The sequence below is a fragment of the Myxocyprinus asiaticus genome, chromosome 41 (assembly GCF_019703515.2).
Source record: "Myxocyprinus asiaticus isolate MX2 ecotype Aquarium Trade chromosome 41, UBuf_Myxa_2, whole genome shotgun sequence".
NCBI lineage: Eukaryota > Metazoa > Chordata > Actinopteri > Cypriniformes > Catostomidae > Myxocyprinus > Myxocyprinus asiaticus.
Genome location: NC_059384.1, coordinates 29,098,940 through 29,119,164, shown reverse-complemented (window position 1 = coordinate 29,119,164; position 20,225 = coordinate 29,098,940). Strand labels below are relative to the sequence as shown.

Genomic DNA, 20,225 nt, shown 5'->3' with positions numbered 1-20,225 from the left:
AAGCACTTCAAATTCTAATCACATTTTACTACACAACTAATGGGGATTTTAAGTGAATGTTAGGGATTCTTTGTATAAATGCGGGTTTGTGTGTCTCATTTGCAGCACTCAGATTAAATGCTAGCAGTGATGTATGTGTGCTGTCTGCGGTCCCGTGAAAGTTTAGACAAGGATTTTGAAAGTGAATGCACAACGTAGAGGAGACGAGGCAGAGACGCTTACACTGTTACTATGGAGATGATACAATGGCAGCTGTGCATTTGGATAAGTTGTGACTGCAACAAGCTTTTCAAGCATTTGTTTTGCTGCTGCCAAGCATGAAGGAAAGCCATGGGACTGACTGGGAGTGAGAGATGCTTTGCCAAAGAACAGTGCACAACACAATGTTAGAGATCTTTTATGTTATTATGAGAAGTGAGAAGGCGGGCCGCTACAGTCTAGGTAATTAATGGGAAACACTGTGTGTGTGTGTGTGTGTGTGTGTGTGTGTGTGTGTGTGTGTGTGTGTGTGTGTATATATATATATATATATATATATATATATATATATACACACACACACACACACACACACACACACATACATACATACATATATACATATACACAAACAATTCTTCAAACTTTCTCTTTTTGTGTTCCACAGAAGAAAGAAAGTCATGTTCAGTCAGGATTTACATTATAGGTGAACTATCCCTTCTACAGTAATCTTTGTTAGAAATCCACAAGATCCAAACCAGCTACCAGTGAGCAGAGATATCAGAGAGCGTCCCGTCAGTGTCAATGAAAGTGAAGGACAGTAATTGACTTTGCACGGAGCGGATGACAGTGGGAAGCGTTTAGAAGCACACAGCTAATCTCATTACACTGATTGTCTATTTGAGAGCATTACCCTGGGATCTGACAGAATTATACACGTTAGCCTTGAACATAATGAGCGGCGTGTAATCCCCTGTAATCAAAGACTGCAGCGCCTCCTCACTTCTGTCTTAACTAGCACTAACGACCACACAACTGATTTAACATGGCAGCAAAACACAGAGCGAGAGGGGTTTTACACTGGAAACATGGAAATAAAACGTCACACAGGAAGCTGGCATTGTTTGAACACTTTGAAATTGAGGTGAATACTTGAGTTGTAGTCATTTCTGTAAATGCAGCATTGCCATCTAGTGGTCAAAGTGCAGAGACATTTAAGATGACATTTCATTACAATAGTTTGGCTAATTTGTATGATGGAAACTGTGAACTTCAGTTAAATACATATTAATGTGTGAAACTGGCACTCTGACAACTGCTGAATGTCTGACATTTTTTTAAGAAATTGTTAAAACCAAAAATGCCAATTCTGTCATCATTTACTCACCCATGTTTAAAACACATTCCTTTCTTTATTCCACTGAACACAAAAGGACTTGTTAATCAGGAAGTCCAGGCTGCTCTTTTCAATACAATGAAAGTGCATGGGGACTGGGGCTGTGGAGCTCCAAAAACTACAAACGCACCAGAAAAGTAGCATAAAAGTAGTCGATATGACTTGTGCACTATATTCCAAGTCTTCTGAAGATATATGATAGCTACTTCTCACTGAAAATCTTCCCCTCCATCTCAGTTCTCAAATCTCATTTGTGCTTGCATATATTCAAAATAGGGCTGCACAATTAATGGGAATAAAATCAAAATCTCTCCATCAATAGCGGGTGTGTGGTGAGCATAATGGCGCACTATGGCTGCAGTCGCATCATCCAGGTGGATGCTGCACACTGGTGTTTTTGTTGGTCCCCTGTTCACTGTGTGAAGAGCTTTGAGTGTAGTGTCAGAAAAACACTATATAAATATAACGTTCATTCATTTACTCAAAATCACGATATGACCTTGTGTGATTATGCCTTAGATTTAATAGAAATATAAAATAAATAGTCTGCGTGTGCTGCTCACTTCCGATTTTATGTGTGCTGCTCTGTCTGGTCTGTATAGTGTTAGTGCATTATTACAGTTCTTTCAGAGTGATTCTGAGCTTCACAACTCCTCCTCATGCTCAGAGTATCGGATGTGCTCAGAGTTCGGTTCTATTTGCTTACGTAGAGCATGTTATATTTAGCGCTCCAGATTAACTTTCTTTTAACTTTTGCGTAATGTTTGGTTGCTACAAGTTATTATACAAATAAAATAGCCCATGGCACCGGGTATTTGTGGACAGAGGAGCACACTTAAGGTGTTCCTGCATTTCACGACAAAATAAATGATATATTACTATTGCATAATAATAATAAATATTATATTACAATAATATAATATTCATGTTGACTGGGTTCCAAAAAAAAATTATGATGATGAAAAGTGGGTAAAAACAGGTACACAGGAACAATGTGAATATGAAGTGTTTTTTCTCTTTGTTCACGGTTTTATATTTCTTATTTGTTTATTTTTGGCTGTAGGGAAAAAGGTCTGAGTTTGATTAATTTTAAGAGGACTCTTAAGTCTTTTAATTGGCAGTAGAGCATGGGCAAAACATTATCTAATCTTGGTCAAAAGGTATAACTTAGCTATTACACACTAAAAATAATTTTCGGATTTACACATTTCAATTTCATAAAAAAATCCCATAAAATTTAATTGCGTAATCCTTCACAAAAAATGTGTATATATATATATATATATATATATATATATATATATATATATATATATATATATATATATATATATATATATATATATATATTTAAATATATGTCACGCAAGGTCAATCACCTTTGCGTGTCTCGTAACCATTCACAACATGACATCTAAATATGCAGAAGCGCAAATGAGATTTGAGGTCTACTGCGGAAGGGAAGATTATCAGTGAATAATGACAAAGTTATCGTATGGCTTCAGAAGACTTGGAATATAGTGCATGAGTCATATGAACTACTTTTATGATGTCATTTTTTGGAGCTTGACAGCTTTCGTCCTCAAGTTTGAGGCAAGTAAATAATGACAAAATCTTTTTTTTTTTTTTTTTTACTATTCCTTTTAAAACCAGCACAGCATTTAATGCTCACAAGAGGTGCATTGTGGGAGACAGGAGATGATGTGACTCACTCAGTGTGACCCTGGAAGACGTTGACTGAGTGGATGGAGGGATCTCTGAAATCCCACAGGCGGAAGGTGGTGTCCCTGGATGCGGTCACTACCAGACGCTGGGTAGGATGAGTACAGCAGTGGGTCAACTCCTGGTCATGACCTGCAAACACACCCACATATATGTGACCCTAAAACCCCTGTAAAGGAAACAAGTAAAGCCTCAATGTGGAATGAAATGGAATGAAAATTTTGTCATCATTTGCTCACACTCATGTTGTGTGTTGAAAATTTGAACACAAAATGAGAGCTATGGCAGAAAGGAGATTTTAATTGATGTAAATTTCAGTCTGTTCATCACACAAAGCTATCGTATGGCTTCAAAAGACTTGCAATACAGCACACAAGTCGTATGAAAAATATTCATGACATTTTCATGGTGCTTTTTTGTCATTTTGGAACTCGACCGCCCATTCAATTTCATTATATAACAAAATTTAGCATTTTAACATTTCTCCTTTTGCGTTCCATTCCATTCCAAGACAGTCAGATGTGGAACTACATAAGGGTGAGTAAATGATGACAGAATTGTCATTTTTGGGTGAACTATTCCTTTAACCACACTTTGTCAGAAACATTGATCATAAGTTTACCTGTGAGTGTGTGCACTAACTCAGAGGTCTCTACATCATAGAGGTTGGCGGCTCTATCCCAGGAAGCAGTGACCACCTGCTTTCCACCCACCAGCCAATCAGCTGCGATCACCACCCCCTGATGGCTCTTCAAGGTCGTTGTGGCGACACGGATGGTGGGGCATTCATTGGGCCCATCTGCCTCTCCTTCGGCCTCGTCTTTATCAGAGAAGTCTACGTCATCATCCAGCGAGGCCTGATTTAGAGAGGGGGAGATGAGTGTCAACTTACAGCAAAACTAAAGACCAATTACAAACAAAATAATTCATGTAAATTCTGACAAATTCTACAGAAAACTTAAAGTACACAAAGGAATTGTACAGAGAGCAAGAAAAAAAAAAAAAGACATTTTAATAATTAACCTCTTCAATTCTGCTGCAGTTTTTGGTTGCTGCCTGCAATTTTTCGCACCCAAATTTAAAAGCTCATCTCACACACATACAGTGGACTATTTGCATACAAATGGTCTCATTTGAAAAGATTTCAATAATTCATAAATAACATTGTATATGTTTAAAATCTTATGATGAACATCTTTTTTTTTTTTTTTTTTCATTTTCCTAACTTCATAAGCATGTAATTCTGGTTCTGTTTGCTCTATCTCCCTGCAAAAAGTCATATTTCATTCCACTAGATGGCAGCAAGTACTAGGAAAAAGATGTTTTCCTCTATCACCTTCCATTACATTATACAGATCTGAAATGTAGGGGGCACAACAACATGGGTGAGTGCACACAGCGGCTCATCCATAGACGTCAAGTGTACATATATTTAGAGTGCATAGATCTTCCTCACTGTTCCGTCAAAAATCTCGGTTTTGGAACTGTCTAGAAGCTCAATCGTGATATCGTTGGAAAGCTGAGATCATCAGCTTTGCGATCATGTATAACATTTCATCCATAATAGTTGATAACATATTCTGCAGATGATTTGTTTATCATGCTTTCTCTACTGGACTGCATATTTTGTTCTGAAATTCAGAGACATAACATTGGATTATTTACTCGAGAAAGCTCACAGACAAGTTAACATTGGCTCACTTTAAAGAAAATATCCTAAGGTACGAGTTGATATAAACTTTGTGGCTATTTGGGGCATACAGTAGCAGTAATAAAGCAGACATGAGACGTTTGTGTTGTCTTACAGAGATCATATATCACTTCATGATTCTTTTGATAAACATTCAATATGCAGTGTAATGACAACAAAATAAACTACTTAGTCACATTCCTGAAAATGAGAGCTTTAATTTGATATACAACATGTCTATTTAAGTGCTAAATGAAAAACGACATCATTACCAAAAGGTGGTGCTCATTTGCGTCATACAGAATTTTAGGTCTTATCTTCTTATTTAATTTAACATAAACGCAAAATGATGGAGTTCTGTGAAAAGTTCAGATTTTAAGCTTTCAAATGGTACCACATATGCCTTACTTGTGGATCTAGAGACTTTTATTTTGTAATCCTAAACTTATTACATGCTCCTGGCAACACCCACTGACACGGTACTGTGTCGCAGAGTTGAAGAGAATGAGCACTGAAAGTCAACATGAAACGGCAGTCGCAGCCTATTGCTCCAAATTTCTTATTGGATGCGTCACGTTTGAAGTAATTGTAAAAGAGATGAAAAACACACATCTATGCCCGCACATTCTATATTAATGTGCCAAAGTTGCTACTTAGTATCAACCATATTACTTGCCGAAAGAATAGCCGTGGGGCTTGGGTAGCTCAGCGAGTATTGACGCTGACTACCACCCCTGGAGTCGCAAGTTCGAATCCAGGGTGTGCTGAGTGACTCCAGCCAGGTCTACTAAGCAACCAAATTGGCCCGGTTGCTAGGGAGGGTAGAGTCACATGGGGTAACCTCCTGATGTTCGCGATTAGTGGTTCTCGCTCTCAATGGGGCGCGTGCTAAGTTGTGCGTGGATCGCGGAGAGTAGCATGAGCCTCCACATGCTGCAAGTCTCCACAATGTCATGCACAGCGATCCATGTGATAAGATGCACGGATTGACGGTCTCAGAAGCGGAGGCAACTGAGACTTGTCCTCCGCCACCCGGATTGAGGTGAGTAACCGCACCACCATGAGGACCTACTAAGTAGTGGGAATTGGGCATTCCAAATGGGGAGAAAAGGGGATAAAATAAATAAATAAAAAAAAGAAACATAACAGCTGTTTTTTTTTATTTATTTTTTTATGAATGCTTAAAAAGTGTGCTTGTGCTATCTTTAAAAATAAATACCACTTTGTTTGATTTTTTTTTTTTATATGAGGCATTTCCAGGTTTTCATTGAATGTGGGAATCCTGTATTTGACTGTTTGATTAACATTAGCCAGTGGTCTGCGTGAAAGAATACAAAGACAAAAAAACCTCTTTTCTCGATGAATCATGCATAATTAGGTAAGGAATGTATATTAAGAAAGTAATTTGGCTCAATTTTGATTTCACGTTGAGATTATTGCATGCATGGTCTATTAAATCGATAGGTGATCTGGTGCAGATGGGAGAAGCATTATTAGATCAACCTGAAGCTAAAATATGAAGGTGTGATTATTTTAACACTCACGCTGATGTCTGCCGGGGGCTGGGGAAGCGGCAGCTGTACCATATAACGCCAGATGTGTGCCGTCTGGTCCCCGGACGCTGTCAGGAAACACACACACACACACACACACACACACACACACAAAATAAACACAGATGCACATCATAAAACAAAAGAACAGTCATATATAAAATCATATTAAAATCATCTGACAGGTAGGAGGAGAGAGAGAGAGAGAGAGAGAGAGAGAGAAGGCTAATGAATATCAGTCTGTTGTAAAATATATATATTAATATATATTCCACTGTAAAGAAACAAAGGACATGTGACTTCAGTCATGGGATAAATGACGCATCATTAACAGCATTAGAGTGAGAGATGTGACTGCTGTATCAGCAAGCCCTCAAGTACATTAGACACACTTTTTAATGTGCAATACAAGTTTGTGACCAGTGGATGGAGCCATGGTGCATATGATTTTGGTAATATTTTGTCAAAAATGTAATAACTTTCTCTGACTCTCTTTGACTCTGACATGACTTTCTGCTGTTGTAATAAAGGCTGTGCTGAAAAATACTATTACCATTATTTCCTGCTCAATATTCCCCACTGTGTATATCACTGTGCAGCACACATAGATGCCCAAAGAGGTGTTTGGCTTTATTGCTGCAACTATATTATACTACAGTACAGCTACTACACACTGGTCATACTACAGCAGAGCAGGCATTGTTCAAATATAGATCATCAAGTATGTTGGCAGATTTACCAGTAAGTGCCATCTGCTCCGTAGGGTGGAACTTAATGGAGTTGACTGCAAGAATAGCAAACAAACAGTCATTAGACATATAACAGTGTTAATTAATGCCATACTAATCTCAAGTTGCAAGTATAATTAATTAACAGTTTGCCATGTTTTCCCAGTACAAATCCTCACACACAAGCATACTGTAAAGAGCTTCATACCTGATCCAGCGTGACCAGCATATTTTAACAGGCACTTCCCCGTCTCAATACTCCACAGCATGGAACAGTGATCTACAGTATACAACACAAAAGATGTTAGTTTTTATTTGTGACCATAAAATGAAATCGTAATCATAACCTGACCTGTAAAGATCCAATCTAAATGATCCAGTGTTTACACTCAGTAAAACACAAGCTGCAAAGCTATACAAATGTGAAATACCGTGTGATCGGCTGAATCCCAATCTGCATACTACTTCTATGCACTAACAGTACATTATGTACTTAAAAGGAATATTTCAGGTTTAATACAAGTTCAAATTAATTTTTGTGGCTGTCAATATTATGCCACAAATGCTGTCAATTGAGCTAAACTCATACTGAACCTGGAATGTTCCTTTAAAAAAAATGTAGTAAGCAAGTTCAGTATGTCAGTAATGGAAAACACTACTGTTGATTAAACTGCTAGAGTTATGACAGTAAAAGCAACAAAAATAGCTAAACTTGCGATGGAAAATCTTCCACTAATGTAAAAGCTGTTGGAGGATTTGCAATAGTCACTGCTGTTTTCTTAAGTAGACCGTTTGTACTCTTCGTCTTTGATATGAATCGACCGAATATGACTCAAATCCTTTTTCGATTCAAGTTAAGCTCAATAAACAGCATTTGTTGCATAATGTTTCTTACCCCAAAAAATTATGCTTACTAAAAAAAAAGTGTTACAGATGGAACTTACAATGGAAGTGAATGGGGCCAGTCCATAAATGCTAAAATACACAACGTTTCAAAAGCATAGCCGCAAGACATGAACATGATACATGTAAAAATGATTTTAGTGTGATAAAATAGTTTATTAACCTCATCAATGTAAAGATATTACTAATACCGGTGTTGTGAAAAATCGAGTCCCCCCTGAAAATGAAGTCACAGCAAGTCCATTGGCGTAGGGACCTATATTCACTGCCTGAGTAGAAATCGTTTTATGATGTATGTCGATATAACTTTGTAAATACGACATTTAATGACTTTTAAACCATAAGTTACACATAATAGTATATAACTGAAGTTATAGATTGTGAAATTAAAGATGTGTCATTGTTTGTGTTCTTCAGTTAGCCTAGACTTCAATGACATGCTATTACGATAACATGATAGGTTTTTGCTCAGGCATTACGAACGGTTACCCCATTGGGACTCGATTTACCGGGCGGACTCAATTTATCACGACACCGGGATTACAGGATTTTGCTATCATAGTAATGAAATTGCAATACTGAATATAATTGACCCGCTATATATTAGCAGTCTTTAACTACTATGAACTTAAGCATTTGATACAATGTACTTATTATGTGCATACGTGTTGTTACATCCTACTTACATTTAAAGTACCTGCATTTAATTACATTTTTTGTTACACTGTTAATCTTACCTCTAACACCAAACCTAACCCTACCCCAACCCTTACCCTAAACTCATTACACGCTCCTGGTCACACCCACGGACCTGGTAAGAAAAGAATGAACATCGAAAGTCAACATGAAGCAGCAGTTGAAACCCATTATGAAACCTATTAGTAGGCTCTGATGTCCTCCATTGCCTTCACCTAACCCTAAACCCAAACCCCTAACCCAACCCTTACTGTAAACCCTAACCCAAATCCTACCCGTACCTCAACCTCAGTAGCAGCAAATTTGAATCTTGTGAGAATTTTGCAGAACAAAATGTAGTTATACAGTAAACACATTATATTGTATGTATTTTAATGTTAGTAAATAGTAGTTAAAGACACCTAATATAAAGTGGGACCGATATAACTTCATGCAGATAAGGTAAGTCCGCGAGGTTATCACACTAAAACTTGTCTGGATTTTATTTTAGCATTTCTGGACTGGCCCCATTTGCTTCCATTGTAAGTGCCTTCCTGCAGCCACGATCTATGCTTTGAGTTACGAGTCGAAAAATAGTTTTTTGCGGAAATCATCTTTATGCCACAAACGCTGTTAACTGAGCTTAACTTGTATTGAATGCTCCTTTAAATCAGTGATGTAAACAATCATTCTTATATTGCAATTTTTGCGTGCATTTGGTGCTTAGTGAGGGTTCATTTTGCACCCTGCTTAGGACAGTATTCTGGCCCACTCGTATTGACTGCATGCAAATTGGAATTTAACCATAGATTCCTGTGCATGTACTGAATATGTGTCCTGCTCCATCAATTTGAGTCACTTTGTCCCAGAAACACAGAGTTGTAAGCACTAAAGTAAAAAGGAAAGCATTTCAATGATATCAACCAACACTTAAATTATTATAGCTCAACAACGGTTTGTAGAAACAGTGATATTATTAGAAAGCTGGGGCCTTCCTTTTTACTTTAGTGCACAAAACTCAACATGTGTTTCTGGGTCACAATGCTGGAGCAGGTCACATAGTATCATGCAAACTGAATAATTCTGAGCCGAGTAAGAGATGATGGAATATGGAGAAGTACCGGCTGAGGCCGTGCCCAGAACCAGTGGTTGAGCCCGGGTCACGGCAAGGTCCCATATCCCGTCCCTATGTCCCGCGTACTCCTTCACCAGCTGACACACTGCACGCGATGTGGTGGCTTTGAAACTGGACACAATCTAAAGGGTGGACAGGAAAGTCAGCAAATGGTCTGACACGCATACACGCACACAAACACACAGATCTAACTACAGTACAGAGCGCGAGTAAGCAGCGCAAAAGAATGGGGAAATACCCAAACAATACATGACTGTAACATCTCTACACATCATGTGGTTACACTGCAGGAGTGTTTGAACACACTGAATTCAGTCATACAGACTCAAGAACAATGAAAGTGTAGTCAATACTTCTGAAATGGCAACATTTAAATTAAAACATACAGGCGAGGAAACATAATCTAAAACAAAACAAAAAATGAACACAAGAGCAGCAATAACACCTTCAAAATGTACATTAACTAAATGTAGAACTTCTTTAGAGAGTTGATTTAAAAAAAAAAAAAAAAAATTAACGCAGTGACAAAGTAGGCAGTTGTGGACAGCGTTTTCAAAACTCTCCATTTTCAGTCAAGGAAATTGCTGTTCCAGTGTGGATGAGAGGCGTAAATGTAGTGAAATCGATGCGTTTTCAAACAAAATCTGATTAGTATGGACATGGCCTTGGCAAACAGTAACTGAGGCTATCAGTCCCTAAAATACTGTCTAACATCCGCTTTTTGAAACAAAATGATTGTGGTTTCAAACAACATTGCGAGTAAATGATGACAGAATTTTCATTTTAGGGTGAAGTACTCCTTTAAAAATGCATAAATATCATTGTATTAGATACAAAAAAATAAAATAAAAAATAATATCATCATACACTGCTTAAATGGAGAAAAAAAAAATGAAATACTATTGCTATAGTACTTAGGATGCAAAATGTACATTGAAGACCATTTTGTATGAGACAACATTAGTCATTTTATTGAACTGATGTTAATTCTCACACTGGTTTGATTTGGTCAATAACGTAAATAATAAATACTGTGGCAAGAAAATGTATGTGAACTCTTTGGAATTAGCTGGTTTTCTGCATTAATTGTTCATAAAATGTGATCTCATCTTCATCAATGTCACAAGTACAGACACACACAATGTGCTTAAGCTAACAACACACAGACAATGATATTATTTCTTGTCTTAACTGAGCACATTAACAATGATGTGGAAAAATTAAGTGACCCCCCCCCCAGCTAAACATAACACAAAATAAAGCTACTTAAAGTCAGGAGTTGGCAAACCTGGCATCCAATTAATGAAACAAGATTGGAGGTGTGGGTTAGAGCTACTTTGACTTATAAAAGCACTCAAACATTTTGAGTTTGCTATTCACAAGAAACATCTGTTGACGTGGACAATGCCTCGCAAAAAAGAGATCTCAGAAGACCTACGATCAAGAATTGTTGCTTTCCATACAGCTGGAAAGGGTTACAAAGTTGTCTTGAAGAGCTTAGTTATTCATCTGTCCACAGTCAGATAAATTGTCTAAAAAAGGAGACAATTTTGTACTGTGGCTACTCTCACTAGAAGTGGCTGTCCAGCCAATATGACTCAAAGGGCACACCGCAGAATGCTCAAAGAGGTAAAAAGAACCCTAGAGTGACAGCTCCATTGATTGAAGGAATTATTGGAACTGGTTAACATCTCTGTTAATGAGTCTAATATACGTAAAACGTTAAACAGGCATGGTGTCCATGGCAGGACACCACGAAGGAAGCCGCTGTTTTCCAACAAAAACATTGCTGTGTGCCTGAAATTTATCAAACCACACTGACACTCTTTTGTGGACTGATGAAACTAAGGCTGAATTGTTTGGGAAGAACATGCAGCACTATGTATGGCTTAAAAAAAAAAAAAAAAAAAAAAAGAAAATCCACCTTTTGGAGTGGCCCAATCAGAACCCAGACCTTAACCCAATAGAGATGCTGTGAAATGACCTCAAGAGAGCCGTTCACACCAGACATTCTAAGAATATGGCTGAGCTGAAGCAGTTCTATAGCGATGAATGGTCTCAAATTCCCTCTGAATGTTGTGCAGGTCTAATCCACATCTACCAGAAACACTTAGTTGAGGTTATTGCTGCCAAAGGAGGATCGACTAGTTATTAAATCCTAGGGTTCACTTACTTTTTCCAAAGCACTGTGAATGTTTAATGGGATGTGTTCAATAAAGACATTAAAGATTATAACTGTTTGTGGGTTGTTAGCTTAAGCACATTGTGTTTGTTTATACTTGTAACTTTAAGATGAGATCACATTTTATGAGTAATTAATGCAGAAAACCTGCTAATTTCAAAGGGTTCACATAATTTTTCTTGCCATTGTATGCTGATGCCTGATTTTCCTTGAAGCATGTAAAACCTTAAAAATTTAAGCAATTGCACTGACACTTAAGAGTGAATGCTGCATCACTAGTAGTATCTGCAGTGGTCAGAATAAAGAAGTATTGAGTTACATTGTCATAACTTTATAACAAATGTTATAAAATCACAGTAAACACATGACTTGTATAAAGCAGTGGACTGAAGAAGGTATGCAAGCATGTCAATATGCAGCCTAGTTACTAGCCAGCCCTACTAAGCTTTCAATTTCACTGAAGGTAAGAGCAAACACAGCAAGCACAATGAACTTTTACCTAAGCAGTGAAAATGCTCTTCAATATTAGATAAAACAACACTATGAAAACATATTGGGCTCCTTCCTCACATAGAGTTCTATCTAACATGTCCAAGGTAATGGTCATATAATTCCTCAAAACAGAATTTTGTCATGAAATCTCATTAACTCTTCAAAATGTGATGAAATCAAGTCCACAAAAATTAAATACTAAAGACTTTATTTTATTTAGTTTCTTACTAACAAATGTACTTCCAGTATTTTCAGTGTAAATGAAGAAACATCCTCATCTGGCCTATTTAAAAGAAAGTGTTGTATGTTCTATATGTAGTGCAGATGTCGATTAGATCAAGTTATCTGCAACTGCAATAAATTAATTAACAATTAAGCAAGTAATTGTGTGTGTATATATATATATATATATATATATATACATGTATTTTTTTTTTTTTTTTTTAAGATTTAACAATAAAAAAAAAATAATAAAAAAATTATGCATAGCTGTTCAAAGAATGGAAAATATATTTTAAAAAGATAAAAACTAAATAAACCAACGACTTAAAAACATTGGCTAAACTTTTTTTCAAAAAGGCAAACGGGGCGAGAGACACCCAGTTTTGAGATTTTAAACTTCAGCATTCAATATGTTTTCAATATGTATACAATATGTATAGTGTCTAATAATGCATTAGCAATGTACACTTAAGTTTATCCAATAAAGCTTGACATTAATTGAATCTGTCCATTCTATCCTATTATTAAAATCCACAGGAAAACGGCAGAAGATTTTGTCCAACTTTTAATTGCAGCATGTCCACTGATTTTATGGCATGTACAGTTGTGCTCAAAAGTTTGCATACCCTTGGAGAATTGGTAATATATGTACCATTTTTAAAGAAAACATGAGTGAGCAGGAAAAACACATTTCTTTTATTTCTTATGGGATTCATATTCAACTGTAGGTTATAACAGAATGGCACAATCATAAAACAAAACATGGCAACAAAGAAAAAAATGAAATGACCCCTGTTCAAAAGTCTGCATACCCTTAGTTCTTAATACTGTGTATTGCCCCCTTTAGCATCAATGACAGCGTGCAGTCTTTTGTAATAGTTGTCTATGAGGCCCCAAATTCTTGCAGGTGGTATAGCTGCCCATTCGTCTTGGCAATATGCCTCCAGGTCATGCAAAGTCTTTGGTCGTCTTGCATGAACCGCACATTTGAGATCTCCCCAGAGTGGCTCGATGATATTAAGGTCAGGAGACTGTGATGGCCACTCCAGAACCTTCACCTTTTTCTGCTCTAACCACTGGAGGGTCAACTTGGCCTTGTGCTTAGGGTCATTGTCGTGCTGGAAAGTCCAAGTCCCATTCTTCGTACAGAGGAATGCAAATTGTCTGCCAGTATTTTCTGATAACATGCTGCATTCATCTTGCCAACAATTTTCACAAGATTCCCCGTGCCTTTAGAGCTCACACACCCCCAAAACATCAGTGAGCCACCACCATGCTTCACAGTGGGGATGGTATTCTTTTCACTATAGGCCTTGTTGACCCCTCTCCAAACATAGCGCTTATGGTTGTGACCATAAAGCTCTATTTTGGTCTCGTCACTCAAAAGGCATGTCAAGATATTGTCGGGCATATTTTAACCGGGTTTTTTGTAGCCTTGGTGCAGTAAAGGCTTCTTTCTGGCAACTCGACCATGCAGCTCATTTTTGTTCAAGTATCGTTGTATTGTGCTCCTTGAAACAACCACAACGTCTTTTTCCAGAGCAGCCTGTATTTCTCCTGAGGTTACCTGGGGGTTTTTCTTTGTATCCCAAACAATTCTTCTGGCAGTTGTGGCTGAAATCTTTCTTGGTCTACCTGACCTTGGCTTGGTATCAAGAGATCCCTGAATTTTCCACTTCTTAATAAGTGATTGGAACAGTGCTGACTGGCATTTTCAAGGCTTTGAATATATTTTTATATTCTTTTCCATCTTTATAAAGTTCCATTACCTTGTTATGCATGTCTTTTGACAGTTCTTTTCTGCTCCCCATGGCTCAGTATCTAGCCTGCTCAGTGCATCCATGTGAGAGCTAACAAACTCATTGACTATTTATACACAGACACTAATTGCAATTTAAAAAGCCACAGGTGTGGGAAATTAACCTTTAATTGCCATTTAAACCTGTGTGCGTCACCTTGTGTGTCTGTAACAATGCCAAACATTCAAGGATATGTAAACTTTTGATCAGGGCCATTTGGGTGATTTCTGTTATCATTATGATTTAAAAAGGAGCCAAACAACTATGTGATAATACATGGCTTCATATGATCACTATCCTTAAATAAAAGACCGTTTTGTTTTTTTGCATGATCAGTCATATTTTCAAAATCAATGCCAAAATTTTACAATTTCTGCCAGGGTATGCAAACTTTTGAGCACAACTGTATATACTTGTATCAAAGATTTACACCTGTAAAAATGTGTCTAATTAACTCTATCAGCAAAAAACATGTACATATTTAAATAATTAAAACAAATGATGGCTAACCAAATTCTTGTAAGTTCTTTGAGACAAATTATAAAGTAAATATATTTAAAATCATATTTTAATGTTTGTTTTAATGTCCTGTGCAATTAATTAGTTAAAAATGTGTAATCAGTTCACAGCCCTAGTCGTATCACAATTTAGTACTTAGTGTTTAGAGTACAACAACAATACATGTTGGACAAAAAATAAATAAATGAACATAACATTTTATTTTATGAAATAAGTTAACATGACAAAATTAACTGACAAAATTACCCTAACATCTGAAATCTGCAATCTTAAATTTTAAATAAAATAATAACTTTAAGAGATGATCCATATAACAAATTTTCAGCCTTAAGAGAGCACTTTCAATACTGGACTACACAAGAAACACCAGCTAATGTTCATTTTAACGTGGTAAAGAGCTTTTTGTGTTTTCTCTTCTGTCAAGTCTACAGTCTTGAAGAGGAGGGGTTGTATAAGGGATACCACATTACAGAACTACTCAGCAGGGGGATCAACTTATTATGTTATAAACTGTGATAACATAAATCACAAACAGGGTTAAAGAAAAATGTTATTGTCAGAATTTATTTCTTCAAAAAAAAAAAAAAAAAAAAAAAAGACTCATTTGTTTTAAACTGTCTCAACCGAAATACATAAAAATCATTGTTAGATTTAGTCCACTATCTTGATTCCTCCCAGCCAACACATTTGGCCCTGGTTACCATCAAAACATTTGGCAGTTGCATATTTGTCTTGCTTGTGTGTCAGATTCTTATTGGTCATTGCATATTTAAACTTTCGTTTAATTCAAGAACTAGTATGTTCTCATTCATTTTTGCCATGAAATTATCATCCAATGAGAAGCTTTACACAGCACTAGAATCTTGAATCTAATTCAAGATTTAAATTTGCTCTGGCCAAATGTTTGAATGGGGTCAGATCTGCTGGCAGGGAAGACAACAAACGCCATCAAGTTTCAAAAGCCGAGTCAACTGTTGAGAACTTCTGCAAACGATGCACTGTATGTTTCTGACAAACCTACAATAAACTACTTTTGAAACTATTAAAATACCTACTATGTGAGTGTTGGATAATGTTGAATTAGTGTTTAGATAAGCCCAAATCGATGGCTATTTGGTTTATGGCCAAAGCACATCATTACTGGGTTATGATCCCCAACTGTTGGATAGTTCATGCATTTTGGCACACTGAGGACTGAATTACCCATGAGTCTCCACCCCATAACTCCCAGTTCCCCACATTGAAGTTGCGAGGTCCACCTACTTTCCCCGGGAAAGAATTTGAGCGCTAAATCAGTGAGACCAAGAGAAAAGAACAATTTTAATCTGTGAGGACCAAAACATTTTGTAAAAATTATGAATTTGAATTGCCACTATCCAATAATGCTACAGATCACTATGGAAGTATATTAATGCCAAAAGTCTTTAATACAAAAAAGCACGTTGAATTGCACTAACTGAAAAAAAGATACGTTGGATTAACAATGCTAGCACTGTTAATGAAATGCATTTTTTTTTCAATAAGTGCAATTCAATGTTTTGTTTTTGTTTGTTTTTTTGTTTTGTTTTTTATTAAAGGTGCTGTAAGCGATTTAAACGTTCTTAAGCTTTCACGTGACTAAGCTGCTGAATTAGCCACACCCCCTCATTTCAAAACCCCACCCTCCAAAGATAATTTTGAGACAAAAACCAAGCAAAAGAGCAGCATTGTTTGTTCCTGTGGCTGTCAAATTCAGCAGTGGCAAAATAGCGCCCTCAACTGACAAACATTATGAATCAGAGCCTGAATGATCCGCTTCAAATGAGAACGAGCAAAATGATTGACAGGTGAAAAGCGATTCGCGGGCACATTTTTGTTTGCTGTTTACAAATTCCACAGCTGTCACGGAGACCGGTGAGATATCTCAGGACACTTATTTCATTAATATCTTTAAGGGAGTAGGAACATTTTCTGCATAGTTTTCCATGAGAAAAAAAAAAAAAAAACATTTCGCTTACAGCACCTTTAAAGACATTAATTTCTAGTTCTGAATTTAAACAGGTGCTTTGTTTAAAAAAAAAAAAAAAAAAAAAAAAAAGCAGCAATCAAGTCAAGCTTTCCAACTATCAGCTTTCAAAATGCCCTACTGTTTAATCTTTAAATAAAAAAATAAAACAAATATGCATTTTAAACTTCCACAGAAGATAAAGTGCATACAATGTGTGTGCGGAACTACAGGTAGTTCGTATCATTGAAGCAACCCAGAATCTGAAAGGATAAAGAAGAACTCTACCAATATGCATTTAAGCACAGAATCACTTCATTCACAAAAACACCGAGAAAAAACCTAGATGTAAATAACCACTAATAGTATGTTCTGGGGATGTCAAAAGCACCTGTTAAATCTCATTCCTAAATTAAACATTATCCTAAGCTGTAAGATAAGGACAGAGTTTTAGGCACAAAGTTATTAAATCGTTTCCTTTGAGCCTTTGTTTTCATTGAAATGTCAGCGTTATTATTTAATCAAAATCTTGTTCAATGATCTTATATTATGTGCTAACTCTAAACAAAAGCTAAATGTCAGTTTTGTTTTACATCCAAAAAAAATTCTGTCATAACTTACTCATCCTCATGTTGTTAGAAGACAGAGACGCTAAACAATGCAAGTTCTCGCGTGGGCATGCATGCCACTGTGAACAAGCTTCTCTCATAGCACTCATGAATGCACAACCGACGTCAAGACTTTCACTAAAAAAAATGACTTAAACTTCTGGTTGTTTCTTACCAAAACCTATCGTATGCCTTCAGAAGACTTGGAATATGAAGCCTGAGTCACATGGAATAGTTTTAGGATACATTTAACTTTTTTAAGCTTTAATGTGTGTCATTATCAACTGTTATTGTATTTATATATGGGTTTGGAACAACAAAGGTGGGTAAATTATGACAGAACTACTCCTTTTAAGTCAATACAAAGCTCACAAGGATGTAACGATACCAGTTTTTCAACAGTATGGACAGACGATGGCAGTTATGAATCCTACAATGGTGAAGGCTTAATCATGAGGAAGACCACACTAGAAACCAACGTCTGCAGACAAGCGCCCACTCAAAATTGGAATTTTCTTTGAATTCAAGATAAAAACACACATGCTAAAATCGAATGCTAAAACTGAGCATTTGAATTTTAGATGCGTGCCAAGCACAGACGATGACACTACACGCCACGGCACAGGTATCAAACACAGGGCATGTTGATGCGGTTCACGTGGCAGACAGTACACACAAATGTTAGCAAGCTTTTCCCCTTTTTAAAGAATGAGCAAGGCTAGAGTAAATAATATATGTCCATTGATAATTATTTGGGTCGAATATAATAGAAAATATTCGAGTTGCGCTCCGTGGCAAGGCAGAAATTTGAGCAGCCTCCGGAGTTGTAGGTGGGTGCCGCCAACAGTTGTCGAGTGGCTGCGGCAGTGTGAGCACATTCATAGAAAACAATTGTTTCGAATTTGAGAACACGCCATGTCGTCCGCCAGACGCGTCCGGTGTGCGACCCCCTTAAGATAGTCCTGCCCCCAACTAACGCCATTGGTTGAGTAACGTTGTTGGGGTGGGTATAAGTGGGTCGCTCAAAACAAACACAGGAATTTTTATAGTGCAACCAGACACAGTGTTTCCAGTTTTGGAGAAAATGAATCTATGGCTTACTTATAGTTGTCTCTACATATTAAGCTGGGATAGGAGAAAGTATTTTAACACTGAAAAAGTTACATACTTCAGCTTTAAGCAATGGGTTTTAAAACGCTTTGTCAGGAATGGAGTTCAGTTTGGAAATGTGCATCTCGAGATCCTCGCGTTCAGTTCCATTTGGACACTTTGGGCTTCTTAATATTCGCACAAACTTTTTTAAATAAAAGGAGATGTGTTTAATGGCATTTCAGTTTTGCTGTCAGTACCAATACTGGTATTTTCACTGGTACTGTTGACTATTGACTGCTGACATTTTGGTATGCTGACAAACCTAGCTTGTTTAATTCTAAAGTATTTACATAAGTTAAGCAGCAAATTCAGGACTTTGCTCAGTGATATTAAGACTTTATATAGAGATTAGTGCTGTTTGCCAAGAGAAATATTCGAGCTGGACCCACAGCAACATGTAAGATTTAGCCAGTGTTTCAGCAGGTGAGAACCGCAAAGATATATCGATACCTTGCTTGTGGAGGCCTTGTATGTTGTCTTCAGTTTTTGGGACAGTTGACTAGTGCTGTGACTTGCTGTGAACAAGGAATGAAAAGATTATTAATGAAGTTCAAATAGAGAGTTAGACTTCATCCACACACACACACACACAATACAACTAAATAAGATTAAAGGGACAGTTCACCCAAAAATGAAAATTCTGTCATCATTTACTCACCCTCATGCCATCTCAGATGTGTATGAATTTCTTTCTTCTGCTGAACACAAACAAAGATGATTAGATGAATATTTCAGCTCTGTAGGTGCATTCAATGCAAGTGAATGGTGACCAAAACTTTGAAGCTCCAAAAAGCGCATAAAGGCAGTATAAAAGTAATCAATATGATTCAATTTGTTAAATCCATGTCTTCTGAAGCAATATGATAGGTGTGCGTGAGAAACAGATCAATATTTAAATTATTTTTTCCAAAAATCTCCAATTTCAATTTTAGGAACAAAGGATTTATATATCGATCTGTTTCTGACCCAAATTGATTGCTCCACTTCAAAAGACATACATTAAACCACTGGAGTCATATGAATTACTTTTATGCTGCCTTTATGTGATTTTTGCAGCTTCAAAGTTCTGCTCACCATTCACTTGCATTGTATGGACCTATAGAGCTGAGATATTCTTCTAAAAATCTTTGTGTTCTGCAGAACAAAGAAAGTCATACACATCTGGGATGGCATGAGCTTGAGTAAATGATGAGAGAATTTTCATTTTTGGGTGAACTATCCCTTTAAGTCAGTGGTTCTCAATTTTTTCAGTTCAGTTTCAAGTAATTTACAGCATAAATAATAAATAATTAACAGAATGAATAACATAAATTCGACAACTTATACTTTGTTTGCTAATATTTTTTTTATATCAAACATCAAGCAGGTTAAACTGTTGCCATCCATGTTTATGATCATTTAGGGGATTCATTTCACATTATAATTGCAGTTGCCAAACTTTGTGGTGTGTATGAGACCTGTATAACCCTGAAAAATCAAGAAGCCA

General features: G+C 36.8%; 1 protein-coding gene across 3 annotated transcripts in view; it reads right to left on the bottom strand.

The window, feature by feature from the left end:
* Window positions 1–20,225, bottom strand: part of LOC127431968 (WD repeat-containing protein 37-like) — a 56,982-nt gene that overhangs the window by 27,996 nt on the left and 8,761 nt on the right. For all 3 annotated transcript variants that reach the window (XM_051682664.1, XM_051682663.1, XM_051682662.1), the window contains 7 exons: window positions 19,190–19,254; window positions 9,768–9,903; window positions 7,277–7,348; window positions 7,080–7,124; window positions 6,332–6,408; window positions 3,720–3,954; window positions 3,088–3,229 (listed from right to left, as the gene is read on the bottom strand). In XM_051682664.1, the coding sequence (XP_051538624.1) occupies window positions 3,088–3,229; window positions 3,720–3,954; window positions 6,332–6,408; window positions 7,080–7,124; window positions 7,277–7,348; window positions 9,768–9,903; window positions 19,190–19,254 (772 nt within the window). The remainder of the gene's footprint in view (window positions 1–3,087; window positions 3,230–3,719; window positions 3,955–6,331; window positions 6,409–7,079; window positions 7,125–7,276; window positions 7,349–9,767; window positions 9,904–19,189; window positions 19,255–20,225) is intronic.